Here is a 25,755-nt window from a genome sequence, read left to right as displayed (position 1 = left end):
ACAACCCCAAAAAAAAACTCGCTTTAATTGGTTAGCCAACGCCCCCGCCCAATGCTTAACCCCCTAACCGAAGTTTTTCCAAGCCCACAACTGTGTTTGCCGTTCTAAATTGGCATAAATTCATTTATGGGTCAAACACCCTCTTAAAAGTTACCAAACCGTAGAAAAAAAATATATGAAAAAGTACCCCCATGCACTTGAGTGTGTTGGTGTGGTGGTTTCGACTATGAGTGTGTGTGTGTGTGTGTGCACTTCCGGTTGCAGAGCACGGAACGGAAATATGCAGTGGAAAGCCCCTCCCAACATGTTACAAATTTCAAAATGCGCAAGGTTATTCCAAGTGAAAGAGAAACCTCCAAATACATATCCTCAATTATTCCTAAATATTCGAAAATTTTGAAAATGAACTAATCGGCTAGCCTCTATCACCCACTCATTAGTCAGTAAAAACGTGCAATTAACGCCAAACAAACCAATCATGAAAATTAAATGAAAATATTGAAAACGAATTTCGTTGCAAATTGTTTATAATTCAAACGATATGTTTTTCATCTTTTTCGCGCCGTTCCTCACGCAAACGTAAACAATTAACGCAAAACGTATCGGGGAAATCGTATTTAGATGCTCTTGCAATTTGGATATATATTAACAAAAATGTGATTACTTAAAACCAATTACTTAAATCTAGAAATATTTGAATAAACATATAAAACTTCATTTTAATTATGAAAAGTTTTAAAATAAATTCCAGTTTTATATTAACCAGATATTGCTAGGGTATAACAATTTTTCGAAAATGAAATCCAATTTCGTGAGAGTTTCAAAGTACGTGGCATCAATATTTTTATTTTTTCGGATGATTTCAGCTATTGGCCTGGCCGGAATCAGTTTTAAATTTCGTTTTGATTTTCGACCTCTGACCTCGTTGCTGCACTGGAGGTTCTACGACAGCAAACTCGTTCAATTGCCGCCCTCAAGAGGAAATCTCAACTCAAGGTGAGTGAAGGTGTGCCCGGTACACAGGAAAATATTCCCAGATACAATACCACATAAAAAGGAATAATGATTTGGGATAAAAAATGAATGAAATGGCTTCTTTTTTCCATTTTATTAACCATTAAACTTCGTTTTATAATAATAACTGTCAACTAGTGAATAACAAATATCCAATTAGTATTCCTTTTATTGAAAAGTGTGCATTTTTGTTGGCTGCCTGAGTAAAAGGAAAACACTCGTGTTTGTGTGATAAAAATGATTACTTTGTTGCTCTGCTCCGCCACTGTTTGCCCAGTGGCCTTTGACCCTTTGTCCAGGTTGGGTACTCATACTCGATCTCATCCTCATTCCCATTCTCGTCGGCATTTGCATCCCCATCATCGTCCTGTCGATGACTCTTCAGTGTCCACTTGTGCCAGTTTCTCGATTACCAGATGCGGGGGCTTCTATTGAAGAGGGGGAGAAGAAGGTCGCAGGACGCACTGCGCCCAAAGACTTTTCAACTATTTTCATCTGGGTTCATAGGCGACTGGAGGTGTTGCTCTCGACGCTTGTGTTTGATTAGCTTAATTTAAATAAGAAGGTGCAAATAAAAGAGGAGCTGAAAAGAAAGACTCAATGCTTATCAAATAACAACAATTGCGATTGATTAGTTTGAAAGGTTATTAGTATTGTTCAAAATGATTCCAATCAGTCGGATTCTTCATTTGGCACGAGTGCATTTCCCATGGCTATTCAAAATAATTTAAAACTTAAGTAAAGACCGTATTTCAATGTGCAAGAATGTATTAAATCAAAGCCATATGATTCAAATAAACGAAAGTTTACCATAAACATATCCAACAAAATCATGCTTTCCATATATGTATATATTTTGGAACATGACTGAGGCACTAAAAATAGATAAGTAAATTTATTAATGAAATTAATTCTGAGAAATCACAGACGGCACATTAAAAAGAAAGATATTTTCCAATTGGGATATCATTTATAAGATATCGTTATACATTTGTGGAAGGTAATACAACTCAAAAAATTGTTCGTCTAGGACAACCTTGTGTTGTATTATTGTGCTTTAAAATCGAACCAACTTCCTTTTTCCAAAATCTTGCCCTAAGAAAGGGTTCTTTTATATTTTCTATGCCAGTCGCGTTTCGTGCATTACTGCAAAACTGGAACCGTAAGAACGAGTTAACCTACTTTCTGGTTTCAGGTGTGTGTTTCCACGGGCATTAGTGCTTGTGCTGGGTGCATACAGTAGCATTTCAGTTGTTTCATGCATGTAAACAAACAAACAGAGGCACAAACACCAATGCAACGGCGAACACATGCAAGAAATTCGATTCATTTGCATGTTGCACCCCCAACAAAAGCTGCCACACAAACACACACACACACTCACACACACAAACGTACACGCCCCACTGCACACAAGTGCAACTATAACAATCCTCGCAGAAATACTGTCGAGGTCAAAATAATAATAATAGTAAAACATTTTCGGACTTTTCTTTACTCCGAAAAAAGAAATATCTACATATGTTACTATTTTTGAACGATTCGAATTTAAGGATAAGTAACATTTTAAGATACAAATATTATAAATAATTGTTTGTTTAATTTCAAATATATTTCGGTAAATTAAATTGATTTTTAGACTGAAATTATTTTGATGCTTATCTAAAAATATATATTTTTTAAACTAATTCCTTTTTGGACACAATTGTAAAGGTGGCGGGGGGCGGAGGACAGTTAAACAGCTTTTAAGCGCAAACAAAACCCACAAACGGAAGGGGAAAAAGGGGCATTGAAGTGGTGAGTGGGTGGGTGGAAAGGGGGCAGGGGGCAGGGAGGTGGAGGGAAAGGGGTGCCTTGGGGTCACCGCAGGCGAGTGCAGTGCCCTCAATTAGAAGGCGCTCAAGGACACAGTCAGCAACAACACGAATGGCAACGACAGCTGCTCGCTAAGTTCGCCTTTAATTGCTGACAACACGGCGTATACGTAATGCCGACCAGTATAAAATATTGCACTGCGCCTCTCTCCGAGCATTAAGTTTGGATTTCTACGGCTGCACCCCTGCCCTTTGCACTGTTTCTCAAGCAGTTCGTGCTTGGCCTTCTCCGAAAAAAAGAAGAGAAATGCAAAAATTGAGTGAGTGGGTGAATGGGATTCCAAGTAGTGGGCGTTGCCTTGGCTGGCATCCTTTGCTATCCACAGCCACATCTTCAGACTCAAGTTACTGCCGCAAACAAAAACAGAATCAAAAGAAAGTTAAGATCTAGCGAAAGCGGATTTCCTTCTCTTTAATGCCATATAATAGGCAAAAAAAAATAATTACGAAATATAATTAACGTAGAAGCATATCCAAAGAAGATAGAATATTCTAATACCAAAGACATTCTAGCCACATAAAGTTGTATTTATACACACTTTATTTTTTTTATTTTTGAGTGCAACAGTATACAAATTTTAGACAACTTAACAAATATTTATCGTCTAACTAAATCGCAAAAGTAAGTTTTTCTCTACTGCTTTGGCTTTTGCTGATGTTGTTGTTGCAATTATTGTTGCGGTTCGTCCTCGACGTTGTCTTTTCCTGCGAAATATCCAAGGACACGCACTGTGTGTGTGGAGCCACAAGTCGTTGGCGTTTGTTGCCCGCCACAAGGACACTCGAGGCATGCATGCCAGATTTGTGCCACACCCTCACCTACCGCCCCTCCTTCTGGCGTCGCTGCTCCAGCAGCCGCCCATGGATCGGTTGCCGGATGTTGGAGCAGCCTTCGCCTGAACCTGAATTTCACCTCGGACGACAGCCATTCCGCATGCTCATGTACACTGAAAGAAATGATATAGATACCTTTCCTTACATTGTAAAATTTCTTTCAAATATCAACTTATATATATATACTTTTGATTGGCGAAACATTTGCATTTGGTAATGCTTAAACATAAAAAGTTTGCTCTTTTATTTATTGCAGTGTATTTCTCTGTATCTATCCCATTCTCCGAGAGCTTGTGTGTGTGGTGGCTTCATGTTTTGTGGCTGCTTGTTTGGTCAGCCATGAAGGTAACAACAAACGCTGCAGACCCGCCCACATCCCGCCCACTCCATCCCCCCCAGGCTCACCTTAACCCCCCCGTTGTTGTTACTTGCAGTCTTGACATTTAATTATCCGCTCTTGGCTGCAGCTCCCACTGAGCCTGCCGAGGATTCTGTGTGTCAAGGTTCTCGGTTTGTTTTCGGCGGCTGGCAGGAAACGCATCTGCTGAGGTGATCTGGTGAAAGTGTTCAAGGCGGAATTTATCAATTTTGCGAAACTTTTCAAAGCGGATACATCAAAAAATTAATGAAGATACTGTTTTTGGGGAGAGTAGATTATTAAGTTGTTTACAGTATTAGTAATATATTGCATTTTTAACTATAATTGGTACTCGTTTCTTACAAATCTTCAAAGTTAACTTTTTTTTTCAATTAAAGCATTTTTATACTAACTAACTAACAAATGATTAACCGCTTGCTTCTTATATTACCTTCCAGTTGTCGAAATGGAGCGATGCGAAAGCCGGCGAAGAAGGCGAAGGTGAGCTATTAATCCTGAAGACATAACTTGCGCGTATCCACATAACGTATACGCACCGTTGTTGCCAGTGAAGCGAAGACAATGACTTCTCTTTTCAGTCGTAATATGGGGGAGTCTGTTAGTTAAGTTAAATTTAATGCCAGTCATAAATATAAACTAGCATATAAGCCTGAAAATAAGGGAAGGATAGAGCTGAATTCCAACGAACCACCATTTTATATATTTTTATAGACATATAATAGTTTTTATAAGGGCTTAACCAATTCTCATTACTCACACAACATTAATTAGTTTCAGTCGGCTTAGTAAGCATTTTTACTTATTTAGCTGTGAATAGATCGAACTAAATAATAAATACCTATCCAAACAGCTGCAATTTCAGCTGGAATTTAAATTGCAAATGCAGGTGTACGATGTCTGACTTTTCAGGTCAATCAATAGCATTCCGATGGGTCCTGCCTGTGATTAGTATGTCAGCCGTGAAAACGATTTTTTTCTTCCATGTGTGTGTGTGTTTACTGTTTGATTGTGTGCAAAATGGCGGCACAGGCGACGTCAATTTTCTTGGCTTGCAATATGGTATTTACGTGTGCTCGCGACCTACGCCAACATAAATGAAAGTTGCCTAGGTTAAGTCTGCGCAGACTCACACAAAGGCACTCAAAGGAATACGCTAATATGCTCGTACATGTCTGCATGTCCTAGATGTGTGAGTGTGTCTGTGCTGTCGGTGCAATCAATGAGAGTTCAACGCTCGTGGAAGGCAAAAATGCGACTTCGCCTTGTCTGAGTCACCTGATATTTCAGTAAATTAACCACTTAACCGTACTTTACAAGTGCTCCACTAATAATAATAATATTATTATTAATATTATTATACTAATTAATATTAAAAACGAGCTCTGTTTTTGATTCATGACATCATTATTGATATGATGTAGCATACTTTTTGAGGTAAAAGGGTTATTATTGTTAAGAAAATCTAAGGCCTAACAAAAATAGTGACTATTTTTGATCAAATTAAAATATTTTTCAAAATGAAGTAACAGCATAAAATAAGTATATTCTTATTCAGGTTTACTAGTCGAAGGAAACTAGCAAATGTCATCCGTATAAATCCAAAAATTTAGAGGAGCATAAGAGCAAGAATGTTGGAAAGCTGAAAAGCTATTGAACTGTTTTATTCCAAGCCTCATACAAACTGAATTAATAAGTAGAATTTTCAGTTTTTATTATTAATTTGTAATCACTTAACGTAATCGCCGCTAGGTGGAGCACGTGTGCTATATAGAAACATTTGTTGTTTCCATGTCTTTATTTTCATTTCTTTAGCTGAGTAAAGGGTATCAAAAAGTCGATAATGTCGACTATAGCGTTTAGCGTTGTTTTATGCTTATAATTTGTGGGTAGTTTGACTTAAAATCCTACTCGAGATGAATGCATGAAAATTTGTTTACAATTATATGGATGCATTTGAGTTTTTTGTTTGTTTGTCTGCCGATGCGCCCAATGTCGTTTGAAATTAAATGCCAAAAAGTGACAACACATCTAACCACGCACACACATACATATATGCATATTTTATGGTATGAAAGGAAAAAGCAAAACAAAAAATGGCAGGCAATAACTGACCCAGATTTCTGATGCCACCCTGCAAGCCATCATATATCGCGTATACGCCACGTGTTTGTGTTTGCTGTACGGGTTTACTCTTCTTTTTTCGCTTTTTGTGTTTGCATTTTCCGATTGAATGTGATTATTTTATTTCCTAGCCATGATAAGGATAACGATTATATCCCAAGGCTATAGAAAATCAGAGCAAATACTTTTTAATGGCAATTTGATGATTCGCAGGAGCGTTTGCCTTGAACAACATTCAAGTGTTTGTGTGCGTGTAGGTCCTGTTCAAGGTTGAACTGGGTTGAAAATAACCGGATTATCTATGCTAGACATCTGAGTAAACATCTAACAAGAAGCGTTGTGGTTTCAAATTTAGTTTCAATTATTTATATGTAATTTTTCCATAAAGAATGCCTAGTTTTACGTATACTATTTAATTATATTGCCAATATACTTTGTAAAATGTACTTTAGACGACGGAAAAAAGCTGCACTTTGTGAGTCCCGCGCGCCGGAAATCGGTGCTGGCCCCAATCCTCAATAAGATCAAGAATGGCGCGGATGCGGCGGACAGTGCCGAGAAGAAACTGGGCAGCGAGAGCAGCGGCAGTGGTCACATAGCGGTCCAGATTGAGCCAGCCAGAAGGGTGAAGGTGGGTCTGAGAGCCTCAATAATCATTCTCAACTATTAACCGAATATATATTGATCCTTTAGCGTCACAGCATCCACGGCATGATGGAGGAGGAGAACACGATCCGACCGCATCAGGAGATTCGCCAGCTGACGCTGGAGGAGAAGAAGTTCCTGCTGGCCGTGGAAAGGGGCGATATGGCCGGCACACGCAGGATGCTGCAGAAGGCCCAGGACACGGAGTACATCAATGTGAACTGCGTGGATCCTCTGGGACGAACAGCTCTGCTGATGGCCATTGACAACGAGAATCTGGAAATGGTGGAGCTGCTGATCAACTACAATGTGGACACCAAGGATGCTCTGCTGCATTCCATCTCTGAGGAATTCGTTGAGGCTGTGGAGGTGTTGCTGGACCACGAAAACGTCACCTTTCACAGCGAGGGCAATCATGTTAGTAGTTTACCAGCTATATTTACTAGTCCTGTTGATTTAATTATTCCTCATAGAGTTGGGAATCCGCCTCTGAGGACACGTCGACCTTCACGCCGGACATTACGCCCCTGATCCTGGCGGCTCACCGCGACAACTATGAGATCATCAAGATCCTCTTGGATCGGGGTGCCGTGCTGCCCATGCCCCATGATGTGCGATGTGGCTGTGATGAGTGCGTTCAGTCGCGGCAGGAGGACTCCCTCAGGCACTCGAGATCGCGCATCAACGCCTATCGGGCCCTGGCCAGTCCCAGTTTGATAGCACTCTCCTCCAAGGACCCCATCCTCACGGCCTTCGAGTTGTCTTGGGAGCTGCGCCGACTTAGCTTTCTCGAGCACGAATTTAAGGTTGGTCACTTGGCACTTGAATTATAGATGTTTCATATATATGTATATTGTTCCGCAGAATGAGTACCAGGAGCTGCGTAAGCAGTGCCAGGACTTCGCCACCGCCCTGCTGGACCACACTCGCACCTCCCACGAGCTGGAGATCCTGCTCAACCACGATCCCACCGGTCCGGTTTACGAGCACGGAGAACGGATGCATCTAAACCGGCTGAAGCTGGCCATTAAACTGCGCCAGAAGAAGGTGGGTGCACTGAATATTAGTCCAGGAATAACAAAGTTCAAAAGGTAATCTCATTTAGTTCGTGGCCCACTCAAATGTTCAACAACTGCTGGCCAGCATTTGGTACGAAGGATTGCCAGGATTCCGGAGGAAGAATATGGCGTTGCAGGCTGTGGACATCATACGGATCGGCATCATGTTCCCCATCTTCTCCTTGGCCTACATCCTGGCACCCTACTCCAGCATTGGCCAAACAATGCGAAAACCCTTCATCAAGTTCATCTGCCACAGCGCCTCCTACTTCACCTTTCTATGTGAGTAAACTATACTTAAGGAAAGTGATAGAATGTAACTAACTCTAGTGATTTCACTCGAATTTCTTAGTTCTGTTGATGTTGGCTTCTCAGAGAATTGAGACCTTCATCGGTGGCTGGTTCTTTGCCGATTCCTCGGGAATACTGAACACGATGGAGGAGCTGCCCACGAAGCGCGGAGCCAAGCCCACCTTCATTGAGTGGCTAATCCTGGCCTGGGTGAGCGGTCTCATCTGGAGCGAGGTGAAGCAACTGTGGGACGTCGGTCTGCAGGAGTACCTCAACGACATGTGGAATGTGATCGACTTTGTCACGAACTCCCTGTATGTGGCCACAGTGGCTTTGCGGGTTGTATCCTTCTTTCAGGTAAATTTAAATCAAAAAATCTCAATTAAGTAGATAATAATTAATATCAACGTATCTTTTAGGTCCAAAAAGAGATGATATACAACTCGCATGCCACGGATCTGCCGAGGGAGCGGTGGGACGCCTGGGACCCGATGCTCATATCGGAGGGTCTATTCAGTGCAGCGAACATTTTCAGTAGCCTCAAGCTGGTTTATATATTCTCGGTGAATCCGCATCTGGGGCCACTGCAGGTGTCGCTGTCCCGGATGGTGATGGACATCATGAAGTTCTTCTTTTTATATGTCCTAGTCCTGTTCGCTTTTGGCAGTGGTCTCAATCAGTTGCTGTGGTGAGCATATACATATAACATAACATAATAATAATAACATAATATAATAAATATTAGACAAAGTACTTTCTTAAAAGTGCTTTAATAAGTAAAACAAACCCCATTTTGAAATGGATAGATCTACATGACATCTTATCCTGATAAAGAATACTTGTATTTAAATAATACCTATTGATTTTCAGTTTTCTTAACAAAACTAGATTACGTGTTGTGTAATACTTTTATTATATTTTTTTAATTCTAAGGTACTACGCCGATCTCGAGAAGAAACGTTGTCCTGAAGTTTCGCCCATGAGTGCTCTTCTAAACATGAATGGAACCAATGATCCCAATGCTTGCATTGTGTGGCGCAGATTCTCCAAGTAACTAATAATCATAAAAACTTATTAAGGTACTAATGAAATACTTTCCTCTAGTTTATTCGAAACCACACAAACTCTCTTCTGGGCTGTCTTCGGCCTAATAGATTTGGACAGCTTTGAGTTGGATGGAATCAAGATCTTTACCAGATTCTGGGGCATGCTAATGTTTGGAACTTACTCGGTTATAAATATTGTGGTGCTGCTCAACCTTCTCATTGCCATGATGAATCATTCGTATCAACTTATTTCGGTGGGATATTTACACTTACTGGTCAATCCATCAAAAAACTCATGTACGCTTTTAATTTTTCTAGGAACGTGCTGATGTGGAGTGGAAGTTTGCTCGCTCCAAGCTCTGGATAAGCTACTTTGAGGAGGGCGGAACCTGTCCACCGCCATTTAACATTATACCTACTCCGAAGTCTATTTGGTACGCCATCAAATGGATGCGCCGCGTCTTCTGCAGCGGATCCTCTGCCGCTCGACGGGAACATCTAAAGACAATACGAGTAAGTTATATTCATATATCTTATTTTAAAGATATTTCAATCCCATCTTGAATCTCCTGCAGCGAAAGGCGCAGCAGGCTAGCGATCGGGACTTCAAGTACCAGCAGATAATGCGGAATTTGGTCAGGCGTTATGTAACCGTGGAGCAGCGAAAGGCCGAATCCCAGGGAGTCACCGAGGACGACGTGAACGAGATCAAGCAGGATATATCCGCCTTCCGGTGTGAGCTGGTGGAAATACTCAAGAACAGCGGAATGGATACGAATGTGACGGCGGGCCAAGGAGGTGGTAAGCTTAACGAATCCCTGGAAGATTGCTAACAACCCTCTATTTAAATGGGTTTTCTATCGGCCCACAGGAGGTGGTGGCAAGAAAAACCGCCAGAAGGAGCGTCGCCTGATGAAGGGCTTCAATATCGCACCGCCTGGCTCCACGGGATCGTTGGCTCCAGTTGCCGAGTTCTCCACCTCGCTGGACAACTATGATAACCAGCACGAGATCCTCAGCTCCACACTATCCACCCTCTTCACGCCGAACTTTATGCACAAGCGCCAGCAAAGTCAGGCCGGAAGTGGAGGTGGTGGATCAGAGTCACCGACCACACCCACAGCTCCCCAGGGAACTCAGGGGGCGGCATTGACCGCCAGTAGCCAGGTCACCAAGTACAACAAGTCCGCTCTGAAGCCGTACAACAAGCGAATCGCTGGACACAAAAAGAGATGGGGTATGTTAATATATTGTACAATTGCAATTATATATATTAGTCAGTTGGAATATATATATTTTGCTTGCCAAAAAATGTGGCCACGTCCAATCTATATGCAAATAATACATTTACTTTATTCTTAGTTACATTCCTAACTCACACTACTACTAGCTTAGTAACGGGTATCTGATAGTCGATAAACTCGATTATAGTGTTCCCCCTTGTTTATGTTTTGTATATTTAATAATATGTATATTTGCAGGTACCTTAATCGAAGCCGCCAAAGTCGGCAACGTGAGCAAAATGCTGGGCCGATCGAAGTCCGAGGATTCGGTGTGCAACTCCTCGCACACATCAACGCCAGTTCATGGCCAGATGCGGGTGACCTACGCGCAGAACTCGCCACAGCAGGGATATGGTTACCATGGAGAGTCCAGTTCCACAACCACATCCACACCAACTCCCACGATTTCGGTGGTCAGCAATTCGCCAGCAGCCCACGCCGGAGTGGGATCGCATTTCTTTCACACGACAAGTGGTAGGTGAACATATAATATATCTGCGAAGATCATGGTATATAAGTATTTATATTGTTCATTCAGGTCTCACTGCCATTGCTGCACTGAAGCGTAAGCGCAAAAAGTTCTCATCGAGCAAGAATATTTGTCCGGTCACCGAATCCGTGGCAGCGGCCAATGCAGCTGAGATACTAAATGATAAGGTGAGCTGCTCAGCGCTTGAAAATTAACTTACTAAACCCCTTCCTCCGTTCAGACCCTTAAGCGGGTGTCCAGCTATCCTGCCGCCGAGGCCGGCGTGCAGCACAATCCAGCCCAATTGGTCAAGCCAAGACGCCATGAGCAGACGCAGAGTCAACACGATTCGGTGGAGACCAACTCGACCTTCACTCTGTCCATCGATCCATCCAACACGTCTGTAAACTCCAGGGAGCCGCTAATCAGCACCAGTTGTGTTTCGACCACGGGAGCTATTGGTTGAAGGAATTTTTGGAAGATAAGGAGGAGGCCAGAGATACCAAGGAAACTACTTAGATGGCGCACCTGAAGCAGATACTTAGATCCTATGCAGATACAATTTGTTGACATTTTTGATATGAAAACATCACGAGTGTGCAGCTAAACATACTGAAGAAGCTATACTTAGACTAACTCAGCCTAGATCTAAAATTACCTCACCATGTTAAGTTATAGACACCATTCAGATGAATAGCACACGCCACTCAATAACTGTTAGCCAATACTGGCCTCCCAGAATCAACTACTTTGCACTACTGAATCGATATGTCCTATACCTCAATCTATAATATAGATTCTATATCCATCAAACTTATTTACAAAACTACGTCTACACATCTTACTACAAAATCATCTATAAAGAAGATATATATTCGGTCAACCTTGCAGTTACGAACCAAAACGATTAGAACATCCTTATGAGAACTGCACGATTTAGACGTCCGAGGTTTACATTTACAAATAAATACTATAAATAGTATTGTCAAAGCTTCTTCGCATCCAGATTTCCTCCTCCACCTGAACCATGAAGCACACATATCATGCAAGCGCTTTATAGAGATACCTTTACACCGAAAACAAAGTATAGATCAAATAAAATCCTTTATTAAATACATATACGAAATACTAAACTATCCCATATCGATGTTGAACGTTGCCTTAGCATGAAACATATTTTTTATACACATAAGTTTTGGATGAACATTGAATAACTGAAACGTACTATATCCGCAATGACAAAAGCGCTGTGTATTTGTTGATTTGAGAGAAAGGATTTTGAAACCAAGGATTTGTTGTTGTTGTTCCAGCAAGCAAGCAAAAGCAAGTAAGCAGAAAAGCAAAGCAAAGCAAAAGCAAAAGCAAAGCAAAAGAAGTAAATAAATCAAAAGATACCACAATTGTATACACCGATTTTAACCAACACGACAAACAATAATCGAATCGCATACTACATAAGTGTTTGCATTTTATGGATATATACATATATATCCGGACTAGGACATATCCATGGCTTGCACTCACGACGATTTTAGCGTGTATTATATACATACATATATATATATAGAATACAAATATGAATAATCGAAATTTTTAGATGATTTTTGCGTTAAAGTAGACAAATACCCACACAACTACACGAATAACATACGGAATATCAACGAAAACAATAACAAGGAATATCAAATAGCATTTTATATAAATACTTTCTTTTGGAGCAGCAAAAATATGTTGCACAATAGCCAGATATGTATTTGCTGGATCCAGAAAAAAGGAATGAGCTAGCAGACAAACGAGATACCAAATACAATGTTAGAATAAAATAAAAATTGTTATTTGCACGGAAATATAAAATAATAATAAAACTATAAGGAAACGAATGAAGCAGTTGTTTCTTTTGTTGTTTACTATCTGAAAATAAAGGATTCAAATATAAAAACAAACGACATATTTTTATTATTTGTATATCGCATTTATTTTAAATGTTTTATATATATATATATATATTTTGCAAATAAATTTTATAAGTTGTAAACATAGAAACATACATAATTTCCATTTATTTATCATTTGATTCTGTTTAAGTTTATTTATTTATTTATATATATAATGTTTTTAATTTGCATCAAGCAAATGTTTATGCTTTACATGAACAAACATTTGTTTTGTTTTCTTTTGTGTATTTGTATTTTTTTGTTCTTTTTCTCGGTTTTTTAGATAAGAATCCGTTTTGTATAATTCACATTAAATGCTATGGAAAGAAACAATTACATTTAGTTTAATTTATTTAATTAGAAAAATAATAATAATTGGAATATAAATCACTTTGCCTAGTTGGGGCTGCTATAGCCACATGGGACAGCCTACGAAAAGTGTCGGGTTGAATTTATTTAGTTGGTTGGTTGGTTGGTTGTGAAATGCAACAGTTGGATTGCCAGCGAATATAGCAGCCCCCACTGGGGTTGCCTTGGTTTTCTCAATTTTTGCTCGTCGTATAATAAGTATATAATAAATTGTGTAATAACTCGTATAAAAAGGTTGTGAGAATGAAAGAAGCGTCTGCTGTTTTACATATATCTATGTTTTTTATATATCTATATATATATAAATATATATATCTGCGTAGATTGGAGCGATCGGGGAAACAATTATACAGCACTGAATACTTGTAGCTAGTAGTCTAATAAATTCATACTTTTCGTTTAATTATTCGTTCTGCATTTGCCCTCTGGCCTCAATTAGCGCCCCCTTCCACCATTCGGTTATTTTTCTTTTTTTTTTTAGCTACTTAGGAGTGTTTTTAGATGGTGCAATTTGTTGACCAGCTATCTACAATCGTTTTCTTGGAATACATTTTACAAAAAGTCTTGTAAAAAAAATAATGCGCTGCGGGCGGGGCCACGCCCACATGCTAGTTCTACACGTATTATACACGAATTTTACAATCCTGCCGGGAGGGCAAATGCAACTTTTTGGGGCCACGCAGAAAGTAAAAGCTTGAGAAGCATTTCGAAACAGGTTTTGACAAGTACTAGTGAGCCTTTAGGTTCATTTGCTGGCTGGTCTCTTTTGTTTATAGCACATATGGAGATTAGACTTTCGTTTTGTGACAACAAATATTATAAGTAAATACCATTTTTAACATTTAGCTGTGTGAATGTATGCTGTTGCGGTTTTGTGTACATTTAATACAATTAATGGGGTTTTGCCTTCTCATCTCTCCTTCTCTATTCCTCTTTCCATTGCATTTTTTTTTTGATTTCCTGTTATGTTTGTTTTGTTTAAAATTAGACAATATACAGTTTGATTTTGTTTCATTCAGTTAGGGTAAATATATAAAAAATACATAATTACAACTAATGGTTTAAATCACTTCTTTGAGACATAAAGTGTTTCATATTTGTTTTTTTTTTTTTTTTACTTTTCTCCTTTCGTTCTGCCTGCAAATCCTATGGTAGTCCACGTTGGGCGCCATTTGTCTGAATCTCGTATCTTTTTAGCCCCTCAACATATTGACGAGCATGGCGACCAGGAAAGTGCCCACTAGGAAGGAGACCACAATGCACACGGCCTTTTGTTGGTCGCTAAGACGCCTCCGGTTGGAGTAAAGTGAAGTAACTTTACAAACGATCCGCCTTAATCCTCCCGCCTGGGCCAAACTGGAGGATATGGCCGCCGCCGTTGAGGAGCTGGAGTTCGAAGAGCTACCGCCCATTCCGGTGTGCGGATGGTGGGCGTGGTGCATGTGATGCGAGTGGTGCATGTGGTGCTGATGCTGGTGGTGCGAGTCCGTTGCCCCGGAGATTCCACCGGCTCCTCCAACGCCGCCACCGCACGGCTGATGGTGGTGGTGGTGATGATGATGATGGTGATGCAGGGGATCTGCGCAGGCATTGAAACCAGAAAGCTCCTGCTGCAGTCGTCCAATTGCCACGGGATCTGCTCCCACGCCGCTCGCTCCACTTATTGCCGACGCACTTACCGATCGCATGTGCAGACCGTTGGTTGAGCCATTGCCGGCGGACAGTTTCCGGCTGCTTCTCTGGCTGGAGGCCATCGCCGGTGTTGCGGTGGAGCCGTGCAGGTGGTGATGACAGGTCGCCGAGCTAGGATCCAGTTCACTGGGCACCTGGTAGCGCAATGGACTGGACGGCTGACCGTACAGGAGTTCTCCGCCTGCCGCTATCCGCACTGGACACACTCGGAACTGGTAGCATGTACCAGCTGCCAGATTGTCAATGGTGAATTTGGTTTCTGGACCGCGATACAATTGCCTGTAGTCATGGTTGGGCAAATTAATTGGAGCTCCATTTGAGCTGCCACTGGAACTGCTGCTGCGTCCTTTGGGCGACAAGGATTCACCCTCCAATTCAGCTGCGCCCAAAACTGCATACTGCAATTCGTACTCCACACGATCATTGAAGGAGTTCTTTGAGTGCTGCCACTCCAGGGTGAGTTGCATTCCCAGTTGGCCAGGCAGCTCCATTAGGCACACGCTTCCCTCTTGGACAACACGAGGGGGCTTTATGTTCGCCGGCAGCGTGGCCGAAGTCTCAAAAACAAATTCCTCTGAGTAATCCCCATCGCCAGCCCGATCGGTATGGGCATAAATCCGGAAAGTGTAGCTGCTTCGCTCTTGAAGTTTGTGCACCTTGCACATGCAATTGGTGCCGGAGTAGACGGCCTGGAACTGCTTAGCCCTGGCCACATACATCTCCACAAAGTACTTGGTAAAGTCGCCACCATTTCCAGACGGATTGGAGTTTACCACTTTGCCGTTTCCGTTCTCGCCCCACTTGAGCTTTATGTAATTGTGGCCAGCACCGCTGCACTCTAAGCGAGGTGGTGCCGGAGGAGCTGGTTGGGTGGTCAGCTTAGCATAGGCACTAAAAGCTCCGGCACCAATGGCGTTGACCGCTTGAACACGGAACTTGTAGCCGGTTTCCGGCATTAAGCCACTAACAGTATAGCGTGTACAGGCATCCGGTGTAGCGATAGTTCTCTCCCCGTACTCAATGTTGTAGGAGCATATGGGCGAGCCGTGGGCCGCCGGCTGGGTCCAGTTGAGTGTGACCTCCTGGGCGGTGAACTCGTAGCCCTGCATTTGAGGAGCTCCTGGAACTGCGGCTGGCGTACATACACTTATCACGTCGGAGGAGTTTCCCGTTCCGGCTGAGTTGCTCGCCTGGATGCGGAAATGGTAGCGTGTGTAGGGCGAAAGGTTTCTCAGTTCAGCGCAGGTTTGTGGTCCCTGATAGCAGTTGTGGAACTCGGAGCTAGGCGGCTCTTTGACCTCCTCCTCCGAGTCATCTTCCTTTCTTTCTTGGCTGGCACTTTTTAGGGTGTAACTGGTCACTGGGGCACCATTCTCCTGCAACGGCGGTTGCCAACTGACACCCAGGTGGGTGGCCGACTTCACCAGCACCCGTAACTCTTCGGGAACTCCAGGAGCAGCAGCTGCTGCTGTAAATCTCATCCACTGGGACCAGTTACCGGCGCCAATCCGGTTAATGGCCCTTACCTGGGTTTCATACATGCCACCGGGTGTCAGATCCTGCGCTACAAAGTAGGCCTGCTTGCCGCGGTAAACCAACTGCGGAGGTTGCACTTGCTCTAGGCGACGCATCTGGGCTTCGAACTCTAAGATCGGAGCTCCACCGTTATACTCCGGATGAAGGAGCTTCAGTAGGGCGGCGTACGGCGAGGGAGGATCACTGCAATGCGGTGGAGGCGGAGCAGATGGTGGCACCGCCTCCGTGGTAACATGTCCTATATCGGAGTACGGACTCTGACCAGCTGGGCCTTCGCAACAGGTTCGCAGAGCGTATGTGGTACCCGGCTGAAGTCTTTCGCACATGGCTTCTGTTTCGCCGCCACTGTAGATCCTTTCGAAAGCTGGCCCAGCGGCACTTAACTCCAAGTGGTAGCACAGGATCTCAGCACCACCGGAATCGCTGGGTGCATCCCAGCGGGCCTTAAACTGGGTGCCATGAATCTTTCCCTTGGCATGCGGTTTGCCTGGCCTTCCCGGACGTTCCGCTAAGGTGCGGTAGCTAACCTCCGGTGACCAGGGTGAAAAACCGGCTTCGTTTTCGGATCTCAGACGGAATTGGTAGCTGCTAGCCCGTCTTAATTGCAGGCACTCCGTTTGCAGCTCTGTACCCTTGTAGGTATTCAGGAAACCATGACCCGATTCAGCGTCCTGTAGTTGCAGCAGAAAGTCTCCATCTTGGGCCCGCCGCTCCCAGCCCAGTTTTAGGGAACTGGAACTGCTGGCCAGCAGCTGAGGTGGTTTAGGCACTGGCGGGGGATTTCCGGAGGTGCTGTAGCTGGCCACCGGAGAATAGGGACTCTGACCCGCTTCATTAACCGCCGCCAAACGGAAACTGTAGACCGTAGTCGGCTGCAGTTTTCCAATGACATAGTGCTTGGCCTTGATCTTGGCCAATTCCACAAACTTTTGCGGTTGTCCGGGCATCCTGCCCTCATCGTATTCCAGCAGATAGTGCTGTATGCTGGCACCGTTTGCTGCCGGAGCAGCCCATCGAAGGTTTATGGAGTTCTTAGTCCGGGAAACCAGTTTCGGGGGCGGCGGTTGGTCAGGCTCACAGGGTGGCGTCCGAAATTCCGTGGGATCACTCACTGTTCCCGTAAGTTTTTGGTAGTGCACCTGCAAGCGGACTAGGTAATCCTGACCCGGCTGTAGGTCTTGCACAATGCACTCGTAGGCCTCTCCTTGGTACAAGCTCTTGTACTTGCACTGCTTTCCTGAATCACAGAGGAGCACTTGGTACCGGAGCTGCCGCATATCCACCGTCACTGTATTCGCAATGGCTGGACTCTCCCAAATTATCTTGGCTGCCCGTGAAGTCACATCGATTACCTCAGGCTTTTCAATAGCTGAGATTTGCTCAATGATGCTGTTCTCGCGATGGTACTCCTCCTCATCATCGCCGGCCAGACTGGAGTTATCCTCGCCGTCCTCGGAGGTTCCCACGGAGCTGGCGCCACCCACACTGCTGCCGGCTCTCTGGGGATGCTGCGGATTGCCGTTCCTGGCCTGCGACTGTTGCTGCTGTGCCACCTGATGGGCCGGCCCCTGGTGCTGCTGCGGCAGGCGTCGTCCTTGATGGTTCACTGCATTATGGTGGCTACTGAGGTGTCCGGGCAGTGGCACACCCGGAGGAATGTTGTTATTATTGTGACCATTCAGTTCGTTGGCACGACGTGGAGATGGCGAATGCGGGGGATCTGTAGGAAGGTGAAGTATATATTATTACAATACGTGAATACGTGGCATGCTTTCGCCGCAGGATACTCACTTGACTCCCGCTGCTTCTCCAGCTTCCGGAGCAGCTTGTTGTGCTGCCGCTGGCTGCGTTCATCCCGATAATTGGGCGGCGATGGCGAGTGTGGGGAATGTGCATGTGGCTGGGGATGTGTGTGCGAGTGGGCGTGTAAGTGGGAGTGCGAATGGGCGTGTGTATGGGTGGTTGTCGCAGTGGCTGGTGCTCCTTGTGCTGCACCTACACTTCCAGCGCTTGGTGCTCCTTGGACCGAAGATGGTGCCACCTGCTGCTGTTGTTGTTGTTGCTGCTGTGGCGGTGGTGCTCCTTGGGGCGCCTGCTGCTGTGGTTGTTGTGGTGGCTGCTGCTGCTGTTGCGGCGGCGGTGGTGGCGGCAAGTGATAGTGTGGTGGACCATTGCCCGCAGGTCCTGGGCCAGGATAGCCCGCCACCGGGGTGTAGAAATGCGAAGTGCCATTCGCGCTTATCTGAAAGGTGTTCAAAATTGCACTTAATTATCAAGTTCAGCATTAAGTTGGTTACAATCTAATTTTTACTTTAAAAAGCAGCGTTTTCTTCGAACCATCCATTCTTATTTGACTGAAAGAATCGAATTCCACGTCAACTTATACACGCTGGCTAAAAATATCTCGCAAAAGAACAGGCCGACGACTAAAAATAAACTGATAACAACTTATTGACTTTCGGTTTCTTATCTTTCGCAAAACGGAAGCAGACAATTTACGCGACTTCTTCGCGCACTAAATTCCTTCGACTTTTACCTACGTGCATTGCACCGATTTTTTAGGAACTACTAACTAGTAACGTTTAGTAACTAAACCCGTATAAATTCAAGGAACATCAAATTAAACGTTTTCAGTGGGGCTGCGTTTGCTGAGGTGGAAAAATACCACCACTCTAACAGTATTTTTTAAAACGCTTATGAAGTATGCACAAGGGATGCTCAATTGCTCGGAAACATCCGTGTTACTTTTTAAATTAAAATTAAGGACATACATAATTATCATAATTTATAATAAAAAAGAATATAATTAGATTTTAACTAAAAAGTTTAGTTTCACACCAGCCAGCTTTTTGTTTTGTCACTGTGTGGTCTTATACGGGTGAGCTTTTGTCAGGTGACAACTTAGCACGTACATTTGAAATGTAATAGTTTAGCATACGAACTGAACGCAGCTTTTCTTTTAAGCGCATTAATTTAGAAACATGAAATTCTTTTAGGTAATTGTTCAAAAGTCAGCAATATACTCAAGGGAATTTTAAAATGTATATGAATTCTAATTTAAACATGTTTGTGTAATGTAAGTGAACAAATATATTGTCGATATAGTCAATAAAAATATCGCAATGCATAAGTTAATTCATTTTTTTCCAAATGTGTTTCCACTTATTAAGCGTATATTCAAAATGCTCTTAATTTATTTCAGACTATACCGATTACCCCAGCATATCATTAAATAAATTGCTTTTCCGGATATGGGCAATTAGCCACGCCCGCATGCTGCATATATTATCTAAAAATTACCAAAGTGGCCTAACTGATTATTGATAATTTGGCCCACCAATCGGTGTAAAACTGTAGCAAACTGTTTTCGCTGAAATTACACTAATTTCGTGATTTTACATGACCAAAGTTAGCCTTATGTGAGTTGTGCAATTTGTACACTTTAAAGGATTTCTCACCACGGTTCTTTTGGGATGATTATCAACTATGAATATACGAAAAAATATGGGTCAAAGTTAATGAGTTTTTTTTTTGCGGTTTATGCTCGAATACAACAGAAATAAAAAAAGGAGAACAAAAGAAGCCGGATTAGCACATGCTGGCAAAAAAAAAGAAACAGAAGATTATAATTTGTACTGCGAGGGAGTTTTCGTTTCGTTTTCGGTTTCAATGGTGCGACAGATACCGTTATTTCGAGTCAAGTTGCATAATGAATACCACAACACCGACTATGCAAATTAGCATACAATCAAATTATAAACATTTCAACATAAACACACAAGCGGAAGCTGCCATTTGTAAGTGCAGCATGCGAATTTCTGCGCTTCGAACAGTGGCGCGCGAACAAAGGGGTTTCAGATACTATGGCAAATGTGTTTGCATTCGGGAAATATTTAACAAATTTCCCTCATAGATTCATACCCATAATATTAAACTTAAAAAATGGACCATCTTGCATTGCCGAGTAACATTTTGAAATATAGCTTCAAGATCTAACTCTTTTTTGGTCACGTATATGGCGAAATGGCAAACCCCCCTGAAAAGTAGCCGCTGTACGCTCAAGTGTGTGTTTCTGCCGTGTGGTGGCAGCAAATTGTTAATTAAGTCAATGAATATTCAGCCTCAGCCAGTCAAGTCGGAATGGCGGAGTCAGCCGAGCAGTCACCGCCGGCACTTTCATTTCAGCAACAAAGCGTGACGAAGCCACATGTGTCCAAGCTGGAATCCGAATTTGAGTGCGAGGCGGATGAAGTGGTTGCCCGCTGCATTAATCAAGTTTTCCACTGGGAAAATGGCATTAGGATTGGCGGGTTATGTAAAATTGTGATAGCCAGGTTCAGCTCAAGTGGAGTTCAATTAAGAGTCATGAGCAACAATGCTGCCAGCAGCGGGCACGACCAAGCTGCAACTCTTAGTGGCTTGTACTAACTCAATTTGGGAAAAACAACGTCTAAAACCTACAAATTGTTATGCAAATCGCCCGTTTAGTCGTCATCAAAAATGCAGCATTTTTGAAAATATTTCTTCATCTCTATTTTAAAACTCCTCTCGCCATAAATATGGTATAGATTTAACTTCTTTTTGATTTGATTGCTTTGCAAGCAATTAAATTTTAATTAAAACGATGAACATACATAATGCTTGTGAAGTTCTTTTATTTATGTGATCGATGTGTCTACTATTTACAAATAAATCAGCGACCAAGTGTCAGTAAATTAAAACCTCACGGAAAGCGCGTAATCGTTGAAAATTATAGAATTCGCAGTGCAATTAATTCTGGCTTTAATTGAGCAATTGATAATAATACAATAAATAACCTAAAGAGGGGGAGTTGGGCAATAGAATTTCAATTGCGCTAGGCGCTAGCCCAGAACCGGATTTGTAGTCTGGTCAAGTCACGAACTGGGGGATTGTTCGGGGAATCTGCCGCATCTTGGCCAGGCATTTCCAGCAATGGAAATGGAAACTATTTGAATTTTGCTGTGAATTTTTTTACGATTTCTGCACATAAAAGAGATGATAGCAATGTTTATGCTGTACAATGAAATTGTTATTATTAAATTATTAGACATAAGTGGCGACGGGAGCAACGGTTGGGGGTCCGAAACGTGATGTGACTATGCAACGTTCATCTGCTTTGGTTAACAAGCGTTTTTCTTTCTCGCTCGCCTCCATTTTGCAAATTAGCAAGGCAATTTAACTGGAATGCAGCAGCCCCAACTTTGAACTTGGCATCTCCATGGGAGCCAACTAGTTCTGCATTTTAATAGCCGAAATAGCGAAATAAAACAAAAGAAAGGGAACTTGTAGCAGTGAAATGAAACAAGATATTGCCAAGGAAAAGGCTTTTTGTTAATAATAGGCCAATACACTAAAACTCAGTAAAAACATATAAACACAAAGAAATCAACCTTTTGATCTAACTTTTAATGACCCCTAATCAAATAGCAAAGCAATAGAAACATTTTTCCGTAAGCTTGTGACTCACCACTTTAATTATTTGTACGTGTAAATGCGTTATTACTCTATTAAAATTGTTTTTAATTGTTAGAAATACCCAAGAAGTCATTTTAGCTTAACTTCAAAAAATGTCTTGAATAAATTATATGTTTAAAAAGAAGGTATTTAAGGAATAGGGTAAGGGAATAGTGAACGGGCGGGAACCGAAAAGGATTGGTTTATCTTTAAAGTTCAATTTACCTTAAAAAATTACCATTTACCTGACAATCGTAACGCGGTTATTTTCTCACAGTTGGCAAGCAGCTATTCCCAACTGGCTAATTAGCATTCTGGCCAAACAATTTCGCAGAACAATTGTCAAAGCTCACGCCTAAATGACAGCTCGCGAAATGCAATGAAACGAATTCGAACGATAAGCACACTGCAACCGAATGCATTTGCCATTCAAATATTTGCGCACGGTGACTCAGAAATTGAGCAACGTAAATGGGACTTTGGAATTGTGCGAAATGGACTAATTAGTTATGCAAATTTCACGCTTTTCCCTTCGGCTCCCTCGAGTTTTCCCTTACAGCGTAGAACGGCGAAGAAACAAAACGATGTTGCTGGTGAAAAAACAAAAACTTAAGCCAACCGATGAATAAATAAATTATAAACACAAAAGCACCGACAGCTGGCCAACTGTTTTTCCGCTTTTGTTTTTGTTTAAACTTTACTTAAATTGTTGTTATTGTTTAGGTAAAAGTTTACCCATTTTAGCCATTGTTTCGACCCGGTTCAGCTTCATAATGCATTTGCATCGAATCCGAATCCCGAGTCGGGCTGAAATTGAATAGTTAGTTTACAGTTTTCAGTTTTCCAGGAACCACTTCACCCGGATCCAATCCGGTTTGTTTGCCGCATACGGCGACATTTGGTCAATAAATTATTTTTACAGACGCCCCCAATGCAAATTTCGCTTTTAAATCGAATAAGCATCGGGGAATTATTGCTGTTGATTGCTGGTTGTTCGCTCAATTAGCTGTCAATTAATTGATAAGCGAAGGAAATCCGCCAATGGGCTGGAAATGAGATACTATTTTCCATCTATTCGATTGCAGATAGTTTGGTATTCGTGTACTGTTTTTCGATTCCGCTTAAAACGTGCTTCGATATTGATTAATTCAATTACAGAATGTACTATTATTATTATGAATTATTTACTTTAGGCTTGAGAAATAATAAATTAAATTTGTACCTCCAGTTCTAAACTGTACCTTTCATATACAGATTTTTCAATTTTCCAAGAAACTGGTTATAACTTAATCTTGTGATTTTTAAACATATCTACTTACGAATGGAGCTGGATGTAGGTGTCCTTGGCCAGGATGCAGTTGCTGGTACTGCTGCGGCGAGAGCATCACGTGGGTCAGCGTTCCGTTCTCGTTGACGTACTGCGGCACCTGGACGGGCACCGGCATCGGGGGTGGAGGTCGGTTCTGGGAGACCATCTGAACGGCGGGACCTGTAAGTAGCGAACGAAAAGGGGGGCAAATTACTTAAGATTCCTCAACGAGCGGCAATATGCTGATGATATGAGCAAGTGTGCGAGTGCGAGTACGAGTGCGACTATCTCGCAGATACAAAATGGTACTCATACATGTGCCGTATAGTCATGTATGAGGGCACAAGTTAAAGCAGGCGACAGCTGGCGCCAACGAGGCGGCAGCCAGATACGCGCGAGAAAGGACTTGGGGGGATTCAGGACATTGCCAGGACAGCCATTGCTGCTTTATGTCAGCGGCGATTTCTCTGTGTTTGCTTAATGGATATCTCTCTCTTCCTAGCCGACTCTCTCTGTCTTTTTTTTTGGATGTGTGCAAATATATATGCACAGCGAGGAATTGATTACTTAGTTCTGGCACTTGGTAATAAATCTTAATGTATTCGGATATATAAAATTATGTTAAATTTAAAGTGTGATAGTATGCATGAGTGGCAGAGAAAATCGAATTATTTATTAATATCATATACAGATTAGTGAAAAAATCATTTTCATTGCATTATTATTTTCTTTCACCGATTTGCCCCAGTGTATACATTTGAATATGTATGTTTGTGTTTGCTGCAGCCAACAAATGCTTGACAGAGTCTGCCAATTTCTGGCTCCCTCGTCGCCTCGAACTACTCAACTACGATACGCATACGCACCGTTGCCCAATTCCGATTTCATTTGCAATTTAAGTCTGCCCGATGATTAATATCCAGCCCGGCCCAACCCGTGCATTCCCGTACCGCTCCTGTCATAGGCACTGCGCTGCACTGCCCCTCTGTCCCCTCGATAGTTGGCTTTAATAAATGTGTGTTGGAAACATAGAAATCTCTAGAGCAAACATTTCTTGGCAGCCTCATTTCGTGAAGAGAGAGAAAAATCGAGAATTGCGGAGTGAAAGAGAGGGGTGGACAAAAGAAGTTTTCGGGGTTCTTGGCAGGGCATTCGAATCGGAATCGGAATCATAGCCTCAGCATTGTCTGGATCTGTTTCGGGTTCTGGTTCTGGTTTGGCCACTGTCATTAGGGCGAGGGGAATGGGCGGCTGGCGAGGGATAATACTAATATCAGAACTACCATTCCACGGCCATTTCCATTCCATCTGGGGATCCATTTCAACTGCAACGTTGTCGCATGTCATTGCCACAGAATAAACGACAGCAGACCGCCCCGAAAGTTGCCCCCTCAAACATTTCAGATATATTTTGATTTGTGGATTTGTATTGCTTTTCAATTCCATTCCTCTTCTGTTTGCCGCCATCTATTTTTTTTTTTTTTTTTTTGGCTGCAATGCGACGAAGAAAATAATGGAAAAAGCTAAAGACTGCGAGCGAGCAAACATTTGTTAACTGACGATGTCTGGTCGAGATTAGCGCATAATTCGGTTTGATAAATGATAAGGAGACGCATGTCCAGCCAGTCACGTTGATACAAATGTATTTCAAGTGGAATAATTAAATTATTATTGGTTCTTATAAATACCGTGATTAAAATAACATGCTTTTCCGGCTCACGAATTAAAGAGCGCAATTATTTTCCTTATTATTATAAATTAAGAAGTATTATGAAATGCTGAAGTATTAAAGCCTTAATATTGGCCCCACTTGACGCCCTTTACTTAAATTCCCACGCTTTATCATACCCATTAATATTTAAAGCCCAAACAGAAAAAGAACGAGTCAGAAATCCATGTTCATCATAAAATGCATTCCATGTTTGCACATCAATATGGATGGTTTAAAATGCGATTCCCAGCTGCAGAATTGCACTTCGCATGCCGGGGCACGTAGGAGCAACGTGGCCATGCCCACTGGTGGCCCATTTTCGGAGTTTTCTCCTTCTATTTACAACTTCGTTCGCCGGGAAAAGCCATGCCTTCTAGTTGCTGTACCCGGTACTTGTGGAGTAAAATGGTATACTAGATTCATAGAAAAGTAGAAACGTGTTACCAACAGAAGAAAAGAATTCCAAACGTACAAAGTATTCATAAACTTTATCAGAATAACGAACTACGCTATATGAACGCCAAGATACAGAAGTGCAAGGGCTGGAAATAAGCGATTAAGCATGCAGATACCTATTTTTTTCGTTAAATCTTTAATTAGTCACCATCTACAAATACCATAAACAACTAAAGTTATTACTTTGAAAGGTTTAGTTTTATAAGCAACTAGCACTGAGAATTATCCCTCAGCTTAGCACATTAAGAGGTATTTCATA

General features: G+C 42.3%; 2 protein-coding genes across 8 annotated transcripts in view; one reads left to right on the top strand and one right to left on the bottom strand.

The window, feature by feature from the left end:
• Positions 1 to 910: 910 nt before the first annotated feature.
• Positions 911 to 12,935, top strand: LOC6614396 (transient receptor potential-gamma protein). Of its 2 annotated transcripts, XM_032722877.1 has the most exons (17): positions 911 to 996; positions 4,539 to 4,581; positions 6,675 to 6,853; positions 6,916 to 7,284; positions 7,341 to 7,673; positions 7,732 to 7,914; positions 7,973 to 8,207; positions 8,278 to 8,573; positions 8,636 to 8,904; positions 9,150 to 9,266; positions 9,321 to 9,516; positions 9,581 to 9,775; positions 9,838 to 10,063; positions 10,134 to 10,499; positions 10,744 to 11,019; positions 11,084 to 11,202; positions 11,256 to 11,480. In XM_032722877.1, the coding sequence occupies exons 4-17, from the start codon at positions 6,934 to 6,936 to the stop codon at positions 11,478 to 11,480; spliced, it is 3,387 nt and encodes a 1,128-aa protein (XP_032578768.1). In that variant the 5' UTR covers positions 911 to 996; positions 4,539 to 4,581; positions 6,675 to 6,853; positions 6,916 to 6,933. The 2 variants fall into 2 exon arrangements, with proteins under 2 accessions (XP_032578768.1, XP_032578764.1); XM_032722873.1 differs by lacking the exons at positions 911 to 996; positions 4,539 to 4,581 and having other exon boundaries at positions 6,771 to 6,853; positions 10,137 to 10,499; positions 11,256 to 12,935.
• A 799-nt stretch (positions 12,936 to 13,734) lies between these two features.
• Positions 13,735 to 25,755, bottom strand: part of LOC6614395 (fibronectin type-III domain-containing protein 3A) — a 104,868-nt gene continuing 92,847 nt past the window's right edge. For 3 of the 6 annotated variants that reach the window (XM_032727633.1, XM_032727634.1, XM_032727635.1), the window contains exons 4-6: positions 23,340 to 23,509; positions 18,337 to 18,787; positions 14,511 to 18,265 (exon numbers count right to left, since the gene is read on the bottom strand). In XM_032727633.1, coding sequence (XP_032583524.1) covers positions 14,511 to 18,265; positions 18,337 to 18,787; positions 23,340 to 23,509 — 4,376 coding nt within the window. Of the gene's footprint in view, positions 18,266 to 18,336; positions 18,788 to 18,856; positions 19,118 to 23,339; positions 23,510 to 25,755 lie in introns of those variants that run through there. The other 3 variants (XM_032727632.1, XM_032727636.1, XM_002038796.2) reach the window with 2 other exon arrangements.

The sequence above is a fragment of the Drosophila sechellia genome, chromosome 2L (genome assembly GCF_004382195.2).
Source record: "Drosophila sechellia strain sech25 chromosome 2L, ASM438219v1, whole genome shotgun sequence".
Classification (NCBI taxonomy): domain Eukaryota; kingdom Metazoa; phylum Arthropoda; class Insecta; order Diptera; family Drosophilidae; genus Drosophila; species Drosophila sechellia.
Note: the sequence above shows the minus strand (reverse complement) of the source record. Positions and strands in the feature narration are given on the sequence as shown.